General features: G+C 45.5%; 1 protein-coding gene across 3 annotated transcripts in view; it reads left to right on the forward strand.

Moving 5' to 3' along the window:
* aPKC (protein kinase C iota type) overlaps positions 1 to 16527 on the forward strand; it is a 41058-nt gene extending 24531 nt beyond the window's left edge. For all 3 annotated transcript variants that reach the window (XM_089574498.1, XM_089574499.1, XM_089574500.1), the window contains 6 exons: positions 1010 to 1097; positions 2483 to 2608; positions 2819 to 2898; positions 3046 to 3135; positions 4214 to 4329; positions 10742 to 16527. In XM_089574498.1, coding sequence (XP_089430624.1) covers positions 1010 to 1097; positions 2483 to 2608; positions 2819 to 2898; positions 3046 to 3135; positions 4214 to 4329; positions 10742 to 10829 — 588 coding nt within the window. In that variant the 3' untranslated portion in view covers positions 10830 to 16527. The remainder of the gene's footprint in view (positions 1 to 1009; positions 1098 to 2482; positions 2609 to 2818; positions 2899 to 3045; positions 3136 to 4213; positions 4330 to 10741) is intronic.
* Positions 16528 to 18824: the final 2297 nt, after the last annotated feature.

Genomic DNA, 18824 nt, shown 5'->3' on the forward strand with positions numbered 1-18824 from the left:
ACTAGAGGTGGAGAGCCAACTGGACAGGCGATGCATACCACATGACCAGTGGGGCCAGCAAGGCTTTCAAGCTTCCCAAATCACTGCCTTTGGTTTATCCCTGACCACACACAGTAACTTCATTTTCGACGCCGCCCCTGTCTCTCACTTACCGTTGTTTCTTGTATTTTAGATGTCTCGGTTAGCCAGCACACATGCATGCAGTGATTGACCTGTTACAGGCCATGAGCATGCTCTTGGCCGGTTGTTATCTCAAGTTTCAGAGCTGCCTGTTTATTGATTTTTGGATTGCGATATTTTTTACGGGGTGGTGTCGCAGGAGTTTAAAGACACTCTTTGGTCTCTGCAATTACTGGAAGTGCTAGCTTTTAGACTGCGGAGGAAGTTTAACGATGCCTCCTTGTTCGCTATAATCGAGTGGTGCAGCCACAGTTCTTTGTTGTATCTCAGATGCATCATCATTGCGTGAATACATTTCTTGACGTTACCACTGCCCTTATTTGGAATAACCAAGCGTTCGTTATATCTGCAGCTGTTATAAGTAGGCTTGTCTATATAACATTCCTATGAAGGCGGGTTACTGGAAAGCCAAATTTTGGGCGCTTTTGTTTGTAAACTTGTATTCATCTTCTGTTATACTACTACGGCTTCGTTTCATGTTACATTCATGCTGGTTTTTTTTTTGTTTTTTTTTTGTTTGTTTCTCTCGTTGTGGTGCCCGTGTGTCATCACGTGCTTACTGATTGCTACAAATTCCTGCAGAAAAAAAGATCATTTAAATATTTTTTTTTTTCTCGAGCCCATTACATCATAAATGCCAGTCTATTATCAACCAACATTAAGTTAAGCCATTACGTTGTGTGTGCGTGTACGCAGATCTAGCCTCACACATTTACCATTTAGAGTGCAAGGCAAGCATTTGCACTTTCTGTGTGAAGCATTTGTAGCTGAAGGTTGGAAGCAGGATGTAAGCATGTGACGTGACTGGCTGCGCATGCGTCACTTGCAGGAGGGCATTCGTCCCGGTGACACGACAAGCACGTTCTGTGGGACACCCAACTACATTGCTCCCGAGATCCTCAGAGGGGAGGATTACGGTATGTGGCACTGACTGACTGAGTGAAGCTCATACTCTGCTTTCCTGTGATAGGAATGGTGGTAAAAATGGCATCCATTCAAATACATAACCAGTCAGTTCATGCACACGGTCATCCATAGTTAAGGTGAGCACAAATGCGCCATATGTTGGATGCCTGGAAGTAACAAGGGGGAGCAGGAAGCGTGGTGTCTGCCATGGTTCTTGCTTGGTGCATGTGTGCGGTAATGTGGACATCATTTAGCATCATCATTTTGATTTCTTTTCTTCTCACACTGAGTATGCCTGTGCCTTGACTGTTTTCAGAATCTGATTTGCCATCCATCTTTGATGCTATTGGCAACAGCCACAAGATTTCGTATGTTCTGTGTATGTGGTAAAGGCAAAGGATAGGCAAAAACAAAGAATGAAGCTTGATGGCTTATATGCATTTCTTTTTAACTGTCCTATTTTCCTGCACACAACTAGGTGATCCTTGGCAATTGTCCTACTGCAAAAGAAAAACAAAGAACAAATTGTGTATGGCTCATTTTTCTCATCATTAGGGTCACTGGTAATAAGGTATTTGTGGCATCAAGGTTGTTTTTCATTATCCTATTTACTGCAGTGACGGAGGCAGGGACCTCTGTCAGGTTTTCTTATAGCCTTTAGTCCCTGCCTTCCCTGGCATGTACGGGAAATCAATAAAATCAATTTCAGTTTCCAAAGGTGACGAATCGAAATTTATCCTCAGCTTCTATACAAACTGTCCGTGTTATAAGGAATAATGAATGCCCTGTATGTGTATTAAAAGCTAGGGCTCGAGCGCTATTCCAGAATTTCAGCATGCATTTAAACCTGATAATTTAGATGCTTCGGTTCATTTCGAAAGGGGATTAAGGAAGCTACTGTTTTAGATGTGTCAGTAAACCATCGTTATACGGCACGTAAAGACTAATTTTCCATTATATTTCTGTTGACTGCCGTCATGTCACTTAGGCATGTAGCAGTATGCCAAGACATTTCAGTTTGCTTAAGTCAGTCTGGTTTGCTGCAGGTATACAGTGAGAAGAATTGTGACAGGCATGCTGTGACAGCTGTGGCAAAAATGTTGCTTTAGTAGTTTATCACTGTGAGCTTCTTCAAATTAAACCTATCAAATTAAACCTATCACACACGTTTGCATCTGGGACCTATCACGTTGCATTACTGCGGTTCTTGTTGATCTCTGTGGAATCTTTGACAGGCCTGTGGGAACGCTATAAGAGTGTTGCCGCTTTCTGGATAGCTGGATTTGTGTCACTAGTCGCATTTGCATGCTGTGTTTTGTTGCATAGGGTGTAAAAACTGGTTTGATGCTGATCCCGGTCTTTGCTTTCCTGTGCTGCTGTTTTTGTTGCGGTGCAGACTTCAGCGTGGACTGGTGGGCGCTCGGCGTACTCTTGTATGAAATGCTGGCAGGCCACTCTCCGTTCGACATCATGGGCACCAGCGAGAACCCCGATGAGAACACCGAAGACTTCCTCTTCCAGGGTGTGCCTCTTTTGCATTATCTCTCCCTGTGTGTGCCATGCCACTGCATGAAGGGTTTAACCGTGCTGATGTTTAACTAGACGGGACCTTGAGTGAATAGTAGAATTACGCCTATAATTTCTTTTGGGTGGGGGGGGGGGCGGGGGGCAATGTACACACACAATATCGGTGCTGAGTTGTGATGTCTCATTTACGCCATTTGCCCTGCAGCAATCCTCGAGAAGACGATCCGTATTCCACGCTCTATTTCGGTCAAGGCACAGTCGGTGCTCAAAGGATTTTTGAACAAGGTGAGGGCACTGCCAATTTTGAAGCTGTCAGCTGTGTGGTTGTTCTGGCACATTTTGAGAGAACTGAGACATTTGGTTTTCTGCGTCGCGCAGCATGCCAAATTGTGTTGCTAATTGTCAATTGTTTTTCTATCCCTTCTTGCTCAGAACCCTGTGGAGAGGCTGGGCTGTCATCCGACCACAGGTTTCAGTGACATCATGTCTCATGCGTTCTTCAAGAGCATCAATTGGGAGCAGGTGTGTGATTTTTCACTGTTTCCTTTTCTACACTGCTGGTCAGTTTGTCACATTGAAGAGCACCATTATTATCTGCATCATTGTATGTCTTCAGCATTTTTGTCGAAAAAATAGAAACAAATGCAGTTTTTCATTGATGAACTTGCGCATTGAAAAATATGCCCCATTTGCATACTGCCATATGCCATATTGCCTGCTAAGCATCATTGGATATCTTTTCCTATGCCACATTTTTCTAGCTAAAGATAGGCAACAAGCACTCCACCATGGCGAGTATGGTTTTTATAAGAAGCACGGAATATTGCGACAGCTGGTGAAAAAAAACCTAAAATGTTTACCTTGATTACTCTCAAGGTGCAGAGCTGAGGTGTATGTAGTTTATGGCTCTGCAAATGTCAGTTTCACTTTTAAGCGGTCACATTAAGCAAGGGCTAAGAACTGGTTTGTTCAAAGTGTGCTCACTTGTTGAGAAAATATGAACCACAGTGTTACATCAATGAATGCTTAGAACCCTAACTATAAATCGATTTATACCTTTATGAAGTAAACGAAGATGCAATGCTATGTTCAACTCTAGTGGTGTGATATGGGTATATGTAGTGAGCCTTCAGATACTAGAGAGGTCTAAATAAAATGTTTAATATAAAACCTACTGCACGTCAGGAAGAATGGGGTCGAAGACAGTTTCCTGTAAGAAGAAGTGTCATATTGTGACAGTTTTTACATTGATCTAAAGTTCAGCGTTTTTGAAGTTCTGCAATGGTGCAAGGCAATCACCACTATGGAAGTCTTGAGAGGCGTCCTTTTTGATCCTCATCGCTGCTGTCTTACTGAGTCCCGCTGTTAAGTCTGAAGACACCAGGCTCCAAGGTTGCTGTCCAGTGCATAATCTAAACTCTTCGAAGTCATTGCCAAGCAGAGATTGTGCACTCGTGTGGCACCCTTTTCCGAATGCAGACAAGCCGGGCACACGACCTCCATGCCAAGTTGTTTTTCCGTTGAGTGCCACGGTTTTGCTTGCAGCCTGCTTTCTTGACGGCCATGCGCTTGGCTCGTATTCTCTTTCTCCGCTCTGCAGCTGGAGGGAAAACAGGTGACTCCGCCATACAAGCCCAAACTTGGCACAGAGCGCGACTTCGAGCACTTTGACCCGCAGTTCACCAGCGAGCCTGTGCAGCTGACTCCCGATGATACGTGAGTAGCAGTCTTCTTTCCCTCTCTTTCATTCTTTCTCTGCTGGCAGGTTTCCTTTTTCTCTCTATCTTATCTCTCGTTTCCTCTCGCCCCAGAGAGAACAGAGCGATTGAAAAGTTACTGTGGGGGTGATGTATGACAGTAAGTGTGAAGGCTGCCGTTGGATTGGCAGAACTTGTAAATGGGCTGTTCGACTGTGCGTAACTAACGCATTAACCAGTGCAGCATGTACGGGGGCACAAAGAATCTACGTCTCTTTTGTCTCCCCACGTGGTATGCCAAGTACAGCCTTTGTCAAATGTTTACAGCCAGGAGCATTTGCTTCTAAGCTGTGTTGTGGGGCCCTTGTGGCATTTGTGGTAGCTCAAACCATTGGAGGGGGGAAGGCCAGAGTTTCTCTTACTTTCAAGAAATTTGTAATGCTGTGGATGTGTAAAGAGCCAATAACACGGCCCACAAGTAAATTCTGCTGGGCTGTAAGCTTTTGTTAAAAGGCACGCTCTTCAAATTAAGATAGAGTAGATTCTGAAAGATCACATGGTGTTCAGTTAATCAGTATATCGCCATTCAGCATTAGCATCATTTAATCCTTGCATGCTGCTAGCTTTACTGGGGACATAATTAGACTTAGCAAATGCACTTGTGTTAGTACCAGGATGTGTCTACCTTCAGTTGTAGTCCTCGGCCAGTAAAGATTGTGCTGAGTTCTCTTTCGTTTTAGAACCATCCGATTTACTTCCATACCACTCAGAACCTTCCCAGTAAATATTACCATGGGGTGGTCCAGGAGTTCGTCTCATAAACAGTTTCTTTTATGTTTCCAAAGTTAAAGGTTTCAAGTGGCTTTTTCTAATTTGAATTCCTGAATTAAATCCAAATTTAATTAGCTAATCAGGTTCTTTGGGCTGAAGCTGTCAGAGCTGTGGGCATAGAACGCAGTGCCATTCTGTGCTGATTGAGTTGAAACTGAGGCTGTACAGGACGAGCCATCTAGCGTTCGTTTTACCTGATTTGTGAGTTGTTTTTAGCTCGTCGTGCGGGTGATCGGTCAGCCCACTGCAGACCTTCTTTTGTAATGCTGTTTACTTGTGTTCTTTTGGTTGCTTCTGGAGGACACTGTTCCATTGTTGTTGTTCTCTTGTTCGTGTTGCTACATTCTGGTATAATGGGATCAATGCTATGGGTGGAACACAATTTATTTTAGTGAGCTAGCACTGAGACCCCCACTCAGCAATTTTGCCACTGTCTGTACGGTCAGTGGGTAACCCGATCACCTAGGTGGGCCACCACCTAGGTCACGTGACCTTGAGACGTCATCACAACCTACCCTCCAGATTGCGAACAAACTGCCCGCCGTGTCAGGTGGCATGTTGTGGAGGTGATAGTTAAAGTAACATGAACATGGTCTGTGCATTTCATTTTTTTTTATTCTTCTTTTAGCTGGAAAGGTTACCAGTATGCTCGTGTCTCTTTATTTTTTTTTTTTTTTTTTTGATCATTAATTTTTACCTCATTTAAGTGATTTTCTGATTGTAGCCCAAGGACCCTCTCATTCTTATATGGCACCTGTGGTATCAACAAAGCTGTTGCTATTCAATGAACTTTGAAGTACCCTGTTTTTCTCACCCTGATGACAGCAACTAATGAGAGCCACACGTGCTTATTCAGCTCCGACTTTTAAACTAGCAATCTGTGCCGTTTCATCGACCGGCACAATTTCAGAAACAATAAACGTTTCTAATTGTAGCCACCCTGTGCCGGACAAACTAGTAGTGGAAAAGAGGCTGTTCTGTTGAGTATATGAATGGAGCAGGTCCATTTAATGGCCACTGATTGTTGCATAACTTATCCTCATGTTATTAGTGTGTCTGTACCCCCACACTATGGATCTCCTGACTCCCCTCCATTAGTGTGTAACGAGATCCAAGGACATTCCAGCTGAGAAGCATTGCCCAGTTCTAATGGCAGGAGGGACGGTCGGGTAAACTGTCCTTGCAACCCTTGCACATGCCACTCCGCTCGCATGAGAGAATGTGCTCTACCTTGTACAGCACTGAACAACCAAGCGAGCCAAGCCCTTAACAGTTCAAATGGGTGCATCAGTGACCCCCTTGAACTTTTAAAGGGCCCGGAAGAAGCCACGCAAACAGCCTGTCCCATTAGCAACTTTGAGCAACCATTCAGCGAAATGTTGGAAGGCAGGACCTGCTGCTCCTTTTGGTCTTCACCTCCTCATGCCCTTTCCTACCTTTGCTTTCATGGTTGTTTGCCATCTTTGTTTATCTTTACCGCTCTGTCAGACAGTTATCCACTAGCTGACCTTCCCTTGTGCCGTCACACTCATACGCACGCACGCATGCTGACAGCCCCCCCTGGAAGGTTATCTCCCGCTCACAGCTATCTCCCTTGGCACAGTAGGGTGCTTGCCGCTGCTTGTGAAGTGTCGGAGGTAATCTTGTTGTGTGGCGCTTTCACTTTCTTTCCCTGCTCTGTTACCGTTCGGCCGCCTAACAACGAGCGCTCCCGTTCTTAGTGCAGCAGGCACATTGGCCCTATTGTTGGGGTTGCCGCGGTCACTTTCAAGCGTGCGCAGAATGGCTGTGCAGCGCACATTCATTAGGGTAAAGGCCACCAGAAGCAAAGGCTGCGTTCTGCAGTGTCAGTGTGAAATGTTTTTTACCTGATTGCATGCTGCAAGCGGTGATGGTAATTCTGTGGGAAGCTGCACGAAGGGTCACTTAAAAATAAAAAATTAATGCACACATTGGATAGATTCATAGATATTCTTTATTTATGCAACAAGGTCTCGGATACAGGGGCAAAAGGCAGATGTGCTCTGCTTGACGGGGCCCAGGCACACGATGCATTGCTCAGAGCATGCAGCTGAGGAAACAAGTACATCGTACACTGTTATCTAATACAGAACTCACTCTTATACAAAGAAAATGAAAAGATCAACGTACACACTTTTGGAATGATACACTGAACAGTTACATGGTATAATCAGCGGTACAGGAAAATTCACATAAATAACAGAACATCAGGAACTTAAATAATTTCTGCATGCACAACCTTTTAGTCATTACGATAAGAAAGGAGGTAATCTTTAGCATTCTTTTTGAGAGTTCTGGGACACACATCTTAATAATTTATATGGCCTGTGTATATTTCCCCCCTCCCTCCAAGACTCCCTCCAATGTTTCCTGTCCCTCCAAAACTGAGCGGACATTGTGACTCGTTTTGTTTATAAGCAGCACCTCATGAAACGTGGTACACGCGTGCAAGGTGCAGCACGTGTTTGTGCCGTAAAGGCACCCAGCACTGCCTACTCATTCCTTCAGTATGCTGCTAGTCACGTGCCTGCAGCCATTCAGATAAGCCTGAGACAAGGCTCTGAATTGTGTCTTTTGTGTAGGTGTCAAGCCACAAAAACTGGTGGTTATCACCTTGCAGCAATGTCAGAACTCCTTGATAAAGGGCTCAGGCATCCTGGGGTGCATGAGGAAACAAGGGCATGTTTTTGCTTAATAAACACATGGGGTATCATTTCCATGCATGAAATGCACGGTCATGTTTACAAGCTCTCCCACGCAGTGAAGCTGCAAAGGTGGTGTGGATGATAATGTTAGAGACGGTCGAGGTTTCTAGAAGTAGCAGCAGGAAAATGCACGGTGTTTTAATAAAGCCCGCCAGTAATCGGTAATTTTGTAGCGATAGCTACTCTACGCCAGCCGCTTCGCGAGGTCAGCGTGGCTGCGCGCTGAGCCGTGGCACCACCGCTCCGCCAGCTGTGCGCATGCGCGGAGTGACGTCATTGCCCGCAGCTAGCTAGTTAACTAAATTGCAGTTAACTTTTGAACTGTTGTAGTTAGCACTTGGTTGTAATTAGTGATGTGTAGCTGAACATCTGTAACTGCCTTATTAGTTTGTTTTTTTTTAAGTTTTGGGCATCCTAGCAAGTCAAACCAAACCAAGCAGCTGTAGAGGGTGCACACAGCACCACCCACCTACGCATGTCACTCAAAAATGCTTGTCATGTGACCTTCTCTTTACTACCTGGCAGCATGAGAGAGAGCAGCACAACACTGGCGCCACTAAGTGACATGTGCTGCTAGGTGGAGCTGTGTGCACTCTCCGCAGTCGTGCGGTTTCAGCTTGATGCCCTGGGATACTCAGAACTGGTTGTGCCACAGGTTCAAGCATACTAGCGTTTTGCTGCTGTCTAAATAAAATTGATAAATTGGGTTGTTCCTGAATGTGTAAAATCAGTGATAGCACGTACACATACTGAGGCACATACAATAAATTATTGGCAGCATTTAAAAGTCCTTCCACCTCCTGCTCACATTATTAGTAAGTTCGCTGAAATTTTAGGTCGCCTCGCAGTGCGGGTTAACTTTTGCAGTGCTTGATCTTAAAGCATATGTTGTGCGTCCCTGAGAGTTGACACGTTGCTTTGCTTTGACAGCAATAACAAAAAGAAAGAAATCTGGGAAGTGTGGTTTGTGTGAGGATTTGATATTTCTTCGCAGGCAGAAACAAAAATATTGGCATTTGTGTGCTCTGTATGGTGCGTGGTGCCCGGATCGTTGCACGATTAATGTTGTCAAATGGCTGAGTCAGAAATTCTTTGGCACATCTCCTGTTCTAAGTGTGTCCTCTCGCATGTGTTTGCATTACCCACACTTCACACATGCCCAAGTGTGCACGCACGCTCTGCTTGCTGTCACATACAGCTGTCCCTCCCAGAAGATCCACAACACGAAACGGGGCGTTATCAGTGACGCCTTGCTACCGTTGTCGAGTGCCTGCAAAACAAGCAAGATGGTACTTGAGCTGTTGTCTAGATCGGGTTCGGCTGTGAGTGCGTGGGCTGTAGCTCACCGCTTACCATACAAGGCAGGACGACACTAGTTCTCTTGACATTTGTCAGTGGCATTCGGCCGAGCGTGTGCTAATAACGGCATTCTTGTGCTGTGAGTCTTTGAAGCAACTGGTATGCGCACTGCTATTTCTGGCTGCCCGGCCCTTCACATAGGTGCTGTTTTGTTGTGTACATGAGGCAGTAAAGGTTTCTGCTCAGCCTTTGTTTCTTTTTTTTTTTTCTTTTCAAGAGCTAGTCAGAGTAGCACTGCTTCGTAGAATTGAATACCAGCAGCCATAGAAACATGGATACTCTGTCATTCAAAAAAAAAAAAGGTTATTCCTCATCCCCCAGGCAGGAGAGGCCTTGTCTTTTTTTCTTCATAAATGAATTGCGGTGTTTTACTGCTGTTTATTCCTCCCCTCGAAGTGTGATTTGTCGGCTGATGATCCAGCATTTTGATGGCCAAAAAGACATTTGGTACTGCTTCAGTTTTATTTCTTTAAGGGGGCTCTCAAACGCCTTCTGAGGAGAGTGCGTAAACTCTCTCAATCACCACATTGTCTTGCTATGAACATCTCAGCCAAATAATACACTTCTACACGCAGCAGAGCACTTAAAATCTTACGCGAGAGTTGGGATGTCCTTTCTGACGTCTTTTATATGCCCGCACCTTCCTCCGTTGCACACTCCTGGGTATTTCTGTTCAAAGATTGGTTAGATTCTTTGAGGCGTCCCACGGCTGTCATGGCTGCGGTCATTCAGCACTCCAACGAGTCGGGAAGCTCCGCCCTCCGGGCAATTCCTGCGCATGTCAGCAGTGCAGCCGGCGGAGGAGTGCTGACCTTTGAGCGTGCGGAAAGTGAAAAAAAGATTCGAAGACGCTGAAATTTAAATTTTTCACTACAGATGACTCATTCTACAAAACGAAGTTCTTGTTGGAGGATATTCTTGAAAAGGCGTCCTTTAACATCCCAGGAATGCCGCACCTTTATTGAGAACCCCTTTTGAGAGCCCCTTTTAAGGACCCCACCGGGAAGGATCACTTGAAAGCACTCGGGACAAATTGAAGTCGGCCTGTATCGATAGATTGGCACGTTCTAATCACAAAGGCCCTGCTTTCACTAAAAACAGCATTTGTAAGCTTTATAAGGGAAAATTTTTCAGTGCAATTTTACCAGCAATAAGTGTTTTTTACTGCTGGTCCAACATCAAGATGCCCAGAAAGAGCTAAAAAATTAATTTTTATTAAGGAGAAAAATTGCATATAGTTGTTCTTAGTATCCCTTTAAAGGGGAAAGTTCATGAAGAGTAAGGAACAGTAAGACCTCAGCATGAGAGAAAAGGTAGGGGAATGCTCATTCCTATCTTTAATGAACCATTCAGTGGCCACTAACAGCAGCAGTAGTCCCAGTATTTATTATGTATTATGTGGCAAACAGACTTTCTTTTTTCTTTTTAATTTCTGGCTTCGCTTAAGTGTTTTTGTGACTTTTGCGTGGGCTCAGGTGCAGCTCTCCTGTGACGTTTTGCCCCTGTTCTTTTCAGGAAAGTCATCTCGAAGATTGACCAGTCGGAGTTCGAGGGCTTTGAGTACGTCAACCCACTCCTGATGTCGCTGGAGGATTGCGTGTAACCGCCTCTCGTATTACCTTTCCCTGTCGCCGTTTGTTTTCCTGTCTGTCTTGCGACATGAGGCGGCATTGAGGGTGTTTCAAGTGCCCTTTCCCTCTTCCTGGCATTTCCGAGGGCTTCTATGAAAGCCACGTAGAAGAGCGCGGGCAGAAAAAAAAAACACAGAGCCAAGCCAGCCCTTTAGGCATTCCTGCTCACATTTGAGTATCTGGCCGAGGAGAGTGCCGTATGATCGTTTGTGAGAAGCTTTTGAATCTTGCGCTGTTGTGCTGGGGAGCGAACACCACCCCGTAGCAGGTTTTGTTTCGAGCACGTGACCACAGATTCATGCTGGCTGGCCTGTGAGGACCACACACACCACAAAGGTGGCCTTCTTTTAAGAGCCTGAAAGATTTTTCTCTCGCCGTGTTTATCGAGAGTGCCGTTTCGAGCTGCGGGCAGGCGCAACACTTGTGGTGGGGCTTATTGTCAGTCCGCCAGCAGATGTGCGTGTGACGTGTTGCGGCCTTTGGCTGCCTTTGCCTCTGGCTGATGGATCTGCGAGTCGGGAATTCGGTATGCTTCAGGAGGCTTTGATCCAGCTGCGGGAATGGTTTGCTAACAATACTTAAAACCGCAGAGTAGCTGTGTGGGCTCTTAAGCAGCACGTTAACATTCTTCTCCTTGCTCAGTTCATGCCAGAAGTACCAGCCTGCGAGTCGTTTTCACAAGTTGACACTGGTTTACCAAGCTGTATGTAGGTTGCATAGGACATGTAAAGCAGGGCAGTGCACTTTATTATTGTCTTGGCTTTCGTAACTTAGGTTCACCAGTGTGCTGTTGCCCAGCATAATGAAAGCAGCCGCTAAAATTATGGTCGGTAGTGATGCAGAAATCCTTCCTGTGGCAAACATCCTGCAGCCATGTAGCACATTCCGTCGCCGCGTCGGGCACACCTGTTGCGGTGCCGCCGCAAGGTTGTTCCAGGGCATGGCACCTGACTAGCAGCGACGCCTTTTTTGGGGTCCAGTTTTGCCTCCGCCGGGAGCCAAGTAGAGTTCCCAGAGCGGCTGTGTGTTCACCGTATTTCATAGTATTAGGCGTGGTCCTTCTTCTTATCGTCCCGTAACGCCAGGGACGTACAAAGAGTGCATTCCATCCGTTAGTGTGGGCTTTTCTCCTCTTTCTCCCCCGGTTTCTGTGCAATTGACCCATTCTGCTTAGGTGGACCAGTGCGAGGCATAGAATTGGGTTTAGATCTAACCATTTCCTGTGCATGGCAGCACCCCTTAGTTGAGGGAACTATAGGTGCAGCAACCACCGAGCAGATTGTGCCTGCTGGTAGCCTGCCTACAGTTGACAGTGCATTGAAATTTATACATTTCTTACATTGAAGTGTTTTGAGCCAAGGCCGGGGAATTTTCTTCTGGCCTAGTACAACTTTACTTTCTTGTATGCTGGGTGGCCAAGGCTATTGCTGCCTTCCTTCACTCTGAGCTGAGAAAATGGTCAAGATAAACTGGAGCTTGGTGTGCCATTCCAAAGAAAGCAGTCAAGCAGCTGCCGACATTGGTCCATTCCTAATTCAAACCCCACTGGCACACAGTTGAGAAGCAAGAGGATATCAAAATTTTGATGGTACACAGTTGAGAAGCAAGAGGATATCAAAATTTTGATGGTCTTTGTTCGCTTCTTGTAACTTGGCCGTCCCAGCTGCACAGAACCAGAGAACAGGCAGTCTTTAGAAATGTGTCTCGTAGAATTTTCAAGTCTTGCTGTATGGAAGCGTTTCTTAGTTCAGCAGTGGGGCAGCACTTCAAGGCTGGCCAAAAACTTGAGATGCATTTATAGAAGCTGTGTTGACGTAGGATGCTAGGCCAAATCCAGGACTGTGTAGAGAGACCGTCCCTGCCAGCTGCATGAAGTGAAGCTGCAGCACTGACACCATGAAGTGTTATACCACTTTCACATGGGCAAGTTTGGTGACATTTTCAATGAGTGACGCTCGCTTTTAGTGTCATTTGTGCTGTGCCACATGATAAACTTTCATGGCATTTGCTGCAGAATGCACTCAGCACGAAGTGAGTTTGGCAAATCCCTAAGCTGCGTGGAAAAGGCGTTGATGTGCGTCACCATGAAGCTTCAGCTATCCCAGTTTGGAATCTGCTTCTGGCTTGTCTCATCTTTCGTTTCTTTTTTTTGTAGTCGCCTAAATTGCACCAAGCTCTTTGATGTTCGTTAATAAGTAGGCTGCATAGTTTAAAATCACAGAAAACCCTATAACAAAACGTTTTAAGTGAAAAAACTAGTATTTTCTGTGCCTTACTTGAGTAGTCATCGTCACCCACATCATATCTGAATGACACTTCATTTCGCCGTGTAGCAGCGCGACCAAAAGTGATGTTTCACTTTTCATAAGGTTAAGTACACTCATTGAAAGTGTCATTGAATTTGCCCCTCTGACATTGGTATTACTCTCACCAGCACTGCACTTTTGTGTAGAAATGTGTAGCACAGAGCATTTTTGCCAACCATTTCCATGTGGAGGCATTTTTCTCACATAGAAAATCAAGTGGTCAAGTTGTTGTAGCCTCCTCATGGTGCAGAGACACTACTTCTTTGTTAGGGTGTGTTTGCAGGAGCATGGGCTTTGTTTGCATTCTTAAGATCACCTGGAGGGGATTGTTCCATTGAGATTTTTTTTTTCTTTATATCTTTTTAAGACATGAGGAACTGATTTGTTTGAGAAATCTCAATGTGCAACTGTGAGTTTTTAACCATACCCTTTTTTTTTTCCCCAGTTTTTTCTCTTAGGCTTTGATGAGCTCTCGTACTTGTTTATTGAAAAATGATCAGTCAGGCAAGTTTCAAGTGCGGATTCCGTTAGTAGAGCTTGCAAGAGGCAAGCACAGCAGCCGTGCTTCCCTGCACTTTTTCCTGCGCTCGTCACTTTTACAAAAACAGCAAAATGAATATTGATGCACAGTGTGGCTCTTCTGGAGGGACGTTGAACTGCACCTCAGAAAAATGCTTGGAGATGTTCTCCTGTCTCTGAGAATGTCCCCGTCGGAGAACACATGTTACAGGGCATGCAGAGTAGTAATTCTTTGAGGGATTGTTTTTTTTTTTTTTAATTGTGAAATGGAAGAAGCTAGATTAAATTATGTGCTTGGGGTCCAACCAGGTCCTGTGCTGCACTCCCTCACAAAAAATTAGAGATAGTCCACGATAGTCTTGTGTAGTAAAGTTTTTGTGAGGGTTCTCTTTACTCTATTTTCACTTCACGTATTGGTGCTCAGCAAAAGTCTTGCGTCACCCACTCTCTAGTTTACATGGTCGCATGCTAGATGTAGTTACTGCATGCAGCTGTGTGCTGCAATGTGCAAGTCATGCGTCCATGCATGTTCCGCTTCGATGTCCCCTCACAAGAGCATTCTGGTTTTTAGGGTGGTTATGGGATGTTGAAGAGTGAAAAAAAAAAAAGAAAATTAGAAGGGGAAAAAAAAGATGACTACGAGACACGGCTCCCTCCCATAAAATACTACAGCGCGTTATTGTGATGACTCCTTGTTGAGACTACTTGTTAATAACTGCTTTTTTATCATGTTGTTTGTGACAAACTTATGTACACCTGAAGTGCACGCTTCAGCTCTGATAGCGTGATCCACCTTATTTTCCTTCGTCAGCCACAGAGTATTTATATGACCGCAACATGTTGCGTTACTATGGTGTCTTTTTTTATTATTATTATTATTATTATTCAGTTATGATTGCGATTATTTTCATTTGTTGCTGTTTGCTCATTGTCATATTACTTGGTCATTGCGCTTTTTTTCGTGTGCGTGTGTGTGTGCTTGCCGCGAAATGACGGTTCGTCTAAGGCTACTGCCCCGCGGCTGTGCTATCACTTTGCCACGGGCGTTGTCTTCCTTTACTTCTTTGTAATTTCTGTCGCGCCAGTTTCAGTTTTGGCTGGCATGTGTCCGCGCAAGATGTGTCGCGGTGCTAGTTACATGTGCTATCTTTTTATACAGATATCGCTTCTTTTTGTCCGCGATTTGGGCAAATGCGTTGTTTGCGTGACTGGCCATCTGTTTCGGTTTTAACGATTCCCCTGTGCTTTTCCTTGATGTTATTCATTTCGTTGCCGTTGCTCACGCACTTGTCACAATATCGGCTCGCTAGTTCCACGCACTGCATTGTGCAGGAGACTCGATGCTTCGCCACGTTTTTGTCCTTGTTTTTAGCGTGTGCTGAGTTAAACACACATTTGTCCCGAAAACAAGAGTTGCCTCGTCACGTCTGTGCAAATTATTGGTAGCAAATGTTCTTTGTTTCTTGCATGACTAATTTGAAACAATCACTGCGCCTTCTGCTTGTTTAGCTCTTGCCTTCAGTGCTAGGGGGAAGGTTGCAGAGCAGACACAGGTGGTTAATGTTTGCACATTCCGTCCAAACGGGATTTAAACATTGATCTGCATTGCCGCTTGTACTACGAGAGAACATCGCTTATATGAAGCAGGATCGTCGTACATGAAAAGCAGTATTGTTAATTGGTGCTGAATGCAGCTAATTAGTGACCTTTTTGAACTGAGGCCTGAGCAGCCATTGCGTCCTGCGGTGTTCTGCAAAGTCCGTACTCACTGCCTACTGCGTCGCTGCTTGCTGTGGTGAGTGTTTGCAGAAGCCTGTTTTGGGCACGACATGTCCTACTTTGGTTATAAATTCAACTGGGAATGGGTAATGTGCGTTCACATGCTGATTGCACTCCGTGACAGCCGTGCTTTCTCTTGATTACTATGTGTACTATGCCACACCGACCACCTTTTTTGGGGACAGCAGTTTTTCAATCATTACTTTTTATTGAATGAAGCTAAGGCAATCATTGCCATATAACTCAAATACGGAGCGTTTTGAAATTGTATGCCGTGTTTTTTTGTTCGGACAAAAACGTGGCGAATTATAACCTTTTTTTATTTTTAATTTCTTCTTTGGCCTTCGACGACTGGCATTGCATGTGCACTGCCGTTAGCGATTACGGAATCGCAGAAACAGAGGCCTTTCCTTTTTTGTGCGTGTGTTTGTGCCCTTTTTAACCCCTGTACACCCGAGCAGTTATCATTTTCTGTTTTTTTTTTTTTCCGCAGCGCACTTTGCGCACGCTGTGTATATACACATATATATGTAGATGGCTTGCACAGACGCCACAGTGGCTGCCATGCGCTGGAGACCCAGAGCAGCATGAAAAATGTCCACGTTTCTTCGTTATCCGCTTATTGCCACCACCTATTCCAACCTGCACTGCGGAAGTTATGCCCGGTGCTTAATCACAGGGCGCGTTACGTTGCATGCAAGCCATCTATTACACAGTGTGCACCGTTTTTCTTCAAAATGAGTACGCACGCATGATGACAGCGTGCTTCCATATTGACCGACGTCTCCACCTCTTGCTTAAAAGGATATCGCTTTGTGAATGTGTTTGCCGTCGTAATGACAGCTTGCCTGTTTGTTGACTGTGCATATCTGTCACGCCGTTCGCCAATTGGTGATGATGATGGTGGCAACAGGGATCGCGTATTGTATGCGCGCACCCGCGCAGTTTTACGGCACATGCGTGCTGCCGACCCTTGCTGCCGCTGTGTAGTTGTTACGCTAATGCTCCATAGCTGTACTCACCACGAAATAAAAAAAAGAAAAGTATTGTACAGAGGCGATCGTAACACCATGACTGTTGTGTGTCTTACTTCCTTCGTCCTGACGTCGCATCGATTAAAGAGACGAGGTTAAGTGCGGTCACAAAAGAAATGTATTTACAAAAACATACTCTGGTCTTGCATTCTTCAGTAGAAGCTGTTTATGGGAGGCCTTGAGCGAAACACATGGAGCTGCCTCGCACCCGTAGATGCTAGTTAGCATGCTGTACACCAAGGGTTCTATGCACAATACAGGTTAGCGACGCCACCACGGGATGGCACCAGGAAGGGCTCACAGGTAAAGTTGCAGATTTATGGGTCACTCTTGGAGGGTGCGTTTGGTGGGGGGCGGTCCCATTGGTGGTTGGTCAGATAACAGTAAAGTTCCCTGGGGATTTTTATGGGCCCTGGAGAAAAAACCCTCCCTCATGAAAAAAATTTCGCAAAGCCTACTTAACTTTTTTTCCGATTTAGAAGTGAAGGAAGGAGTGCCGACAGCTTACAATGGTGTTGTTGCTTGGCCCAGTGTTGACTTTCTTTTCTGCATAACATCACACGCTGTCACTGCGAACATGTCCAACAACAAGCATATGCGAGACTCTGATCAGGCTACAGCAATGCAACAAACCAGATGTACAGCGCACTAACATATTGAGCATACATCTACAGAAGGAAAAATTTCCTTGAGCTTATATTCTCCAAATCTAAGAACCTCCTTTTGGAGCCAATGGCTGTTTCAATTATGAATCTGTGATGACACAAAGAAGAAATGAAAATGAGCAGACCACGTTGCAGATATCTTCTGTCTGGAAAAAACAAATTCTCTGTGCTATCTTTGTCACAAACGTGCATGCGTAATGAGACGTGATTCAAGTAAATGTCCGTAATATCATCGGAATGGGATATCCGCTGTATAATGTGTCTGGACATGTAGAGCGAGGACTTGTCTCGGACATCACTCGCAAGTACTCAAAGGTGTTAGAATATTTGGCTATGATTCGGATATCCCTGGGACCTGGTGTTGTCACTGGGAACAGATGCTGCCAGTCACCTTCAGCATTCACAGCGCCCCTAAGTGCGACGTTTGATGCAGCACCAGTCTCTGGTGTAGTGCTAGTACTAGCGACGCATACTTTTAATGTGAAAGCACTGCTACAGTCAAGCCGGCTCACCGAGTTTTTGTGGAGCTTGATTTTGAGGGTGACCTTGGCCAAATAACAAATATTGCCGCGACTGCCTCATAATGTTTGCTGAACCTTGATGTTACAGCCATCTTCGAACCGACGCAGGATGTGAGAAGAAATTCAGTTACAGTAGACTAGTTGGATACAACTTAAGTCTGCGTTGAAGCTCCGCCCACATTGAGCCTCCGCGCATAGAATTTCTCCATGACGAAAAAGTAGTCCGCTGCCTTAACGTTTCTTGTTACCGAAACAAGAAGCTTATCATAAGAAAAAAATTATCAGCTCTAGAATTTTGATACGTGGATTGTTTGATATAGTCAAACATTAAAAAGCTGATTTCGTTTACTGTTGCGATTGGCCAGCGAAGTAATACAGGATGCCGCGGCCCAGTGTTAGCAAGGACTGACTCGGAGAGCGAAAAACTGAGGGAGAAAACGACTTCATAAACACACGGCCTGAGAACGCTGGCCGCGTGACGTCACGCTCCCTCCTTAGTTTTTTTTCCTCCATGGGTGCCCCGCACGTTGCCGCGTAGTTTCGTTTTCTGAGCTTCGCTGCCGGCTCATGCGGCGATGGCGCTGTGACTGAGTGTCGACGTGACAAAGGAAAATGCATTGCCCCATGTTAGCATTAAGGGAGGGACAGTTGGGGCAAGACTGGTCTAGACGGAATTGGTAGAGACGCGGCGGAGCTGTAAAGACATTTCTTTGCACTTTCCGTAGGACGTAGGATTCGGTGACATAGAAGAGGGGGAGACTGGTGAGATCATCCTGAGGCTGCCTAGCATTAGAGCCGAGTATGGAGAGTATGCTCTCCGTACTCGGCAGATCGCATAACTGAGATGTGTGGGCCTTCCAGACCTCCGAGCATCGCTCCCTTTCGAGCCGCCGCGGTGGCTCAGTGGTTATGGTGCTCGGCTGCTGACCCGAAAGACGCGGGTTCGATCCCGGCCGCGGCGGTCGAATTTCGATGGAGGCGAAATTTTAGAGGCCCGTGTACTGTGCTATGTCAGTGCACGGTAAAGATCCCCAGGTGGTCGAAATTTCCGGAGCCCTTCACTACGGCGTCTCTCATAGCCTCAGTCGCTTTCACAAACCACAACCCTCGAGATCGCCCCTATCGTCCACGCCATGCAGGCCT

This window comes from Amblyomma mixtum, chromosome 2 (genome assembly GCF_055824585.1).
Source record: "Amblyomma mixtum isolate Tamu chromosome 2, ASM5582458v1, whole genome shotgun sequence".
NCBI lineage: Eukaryota > Metazoa > Arthropoda > Arachnida > Ixodida > Ixodidae > Amblyomma > Amblyomma mixtum.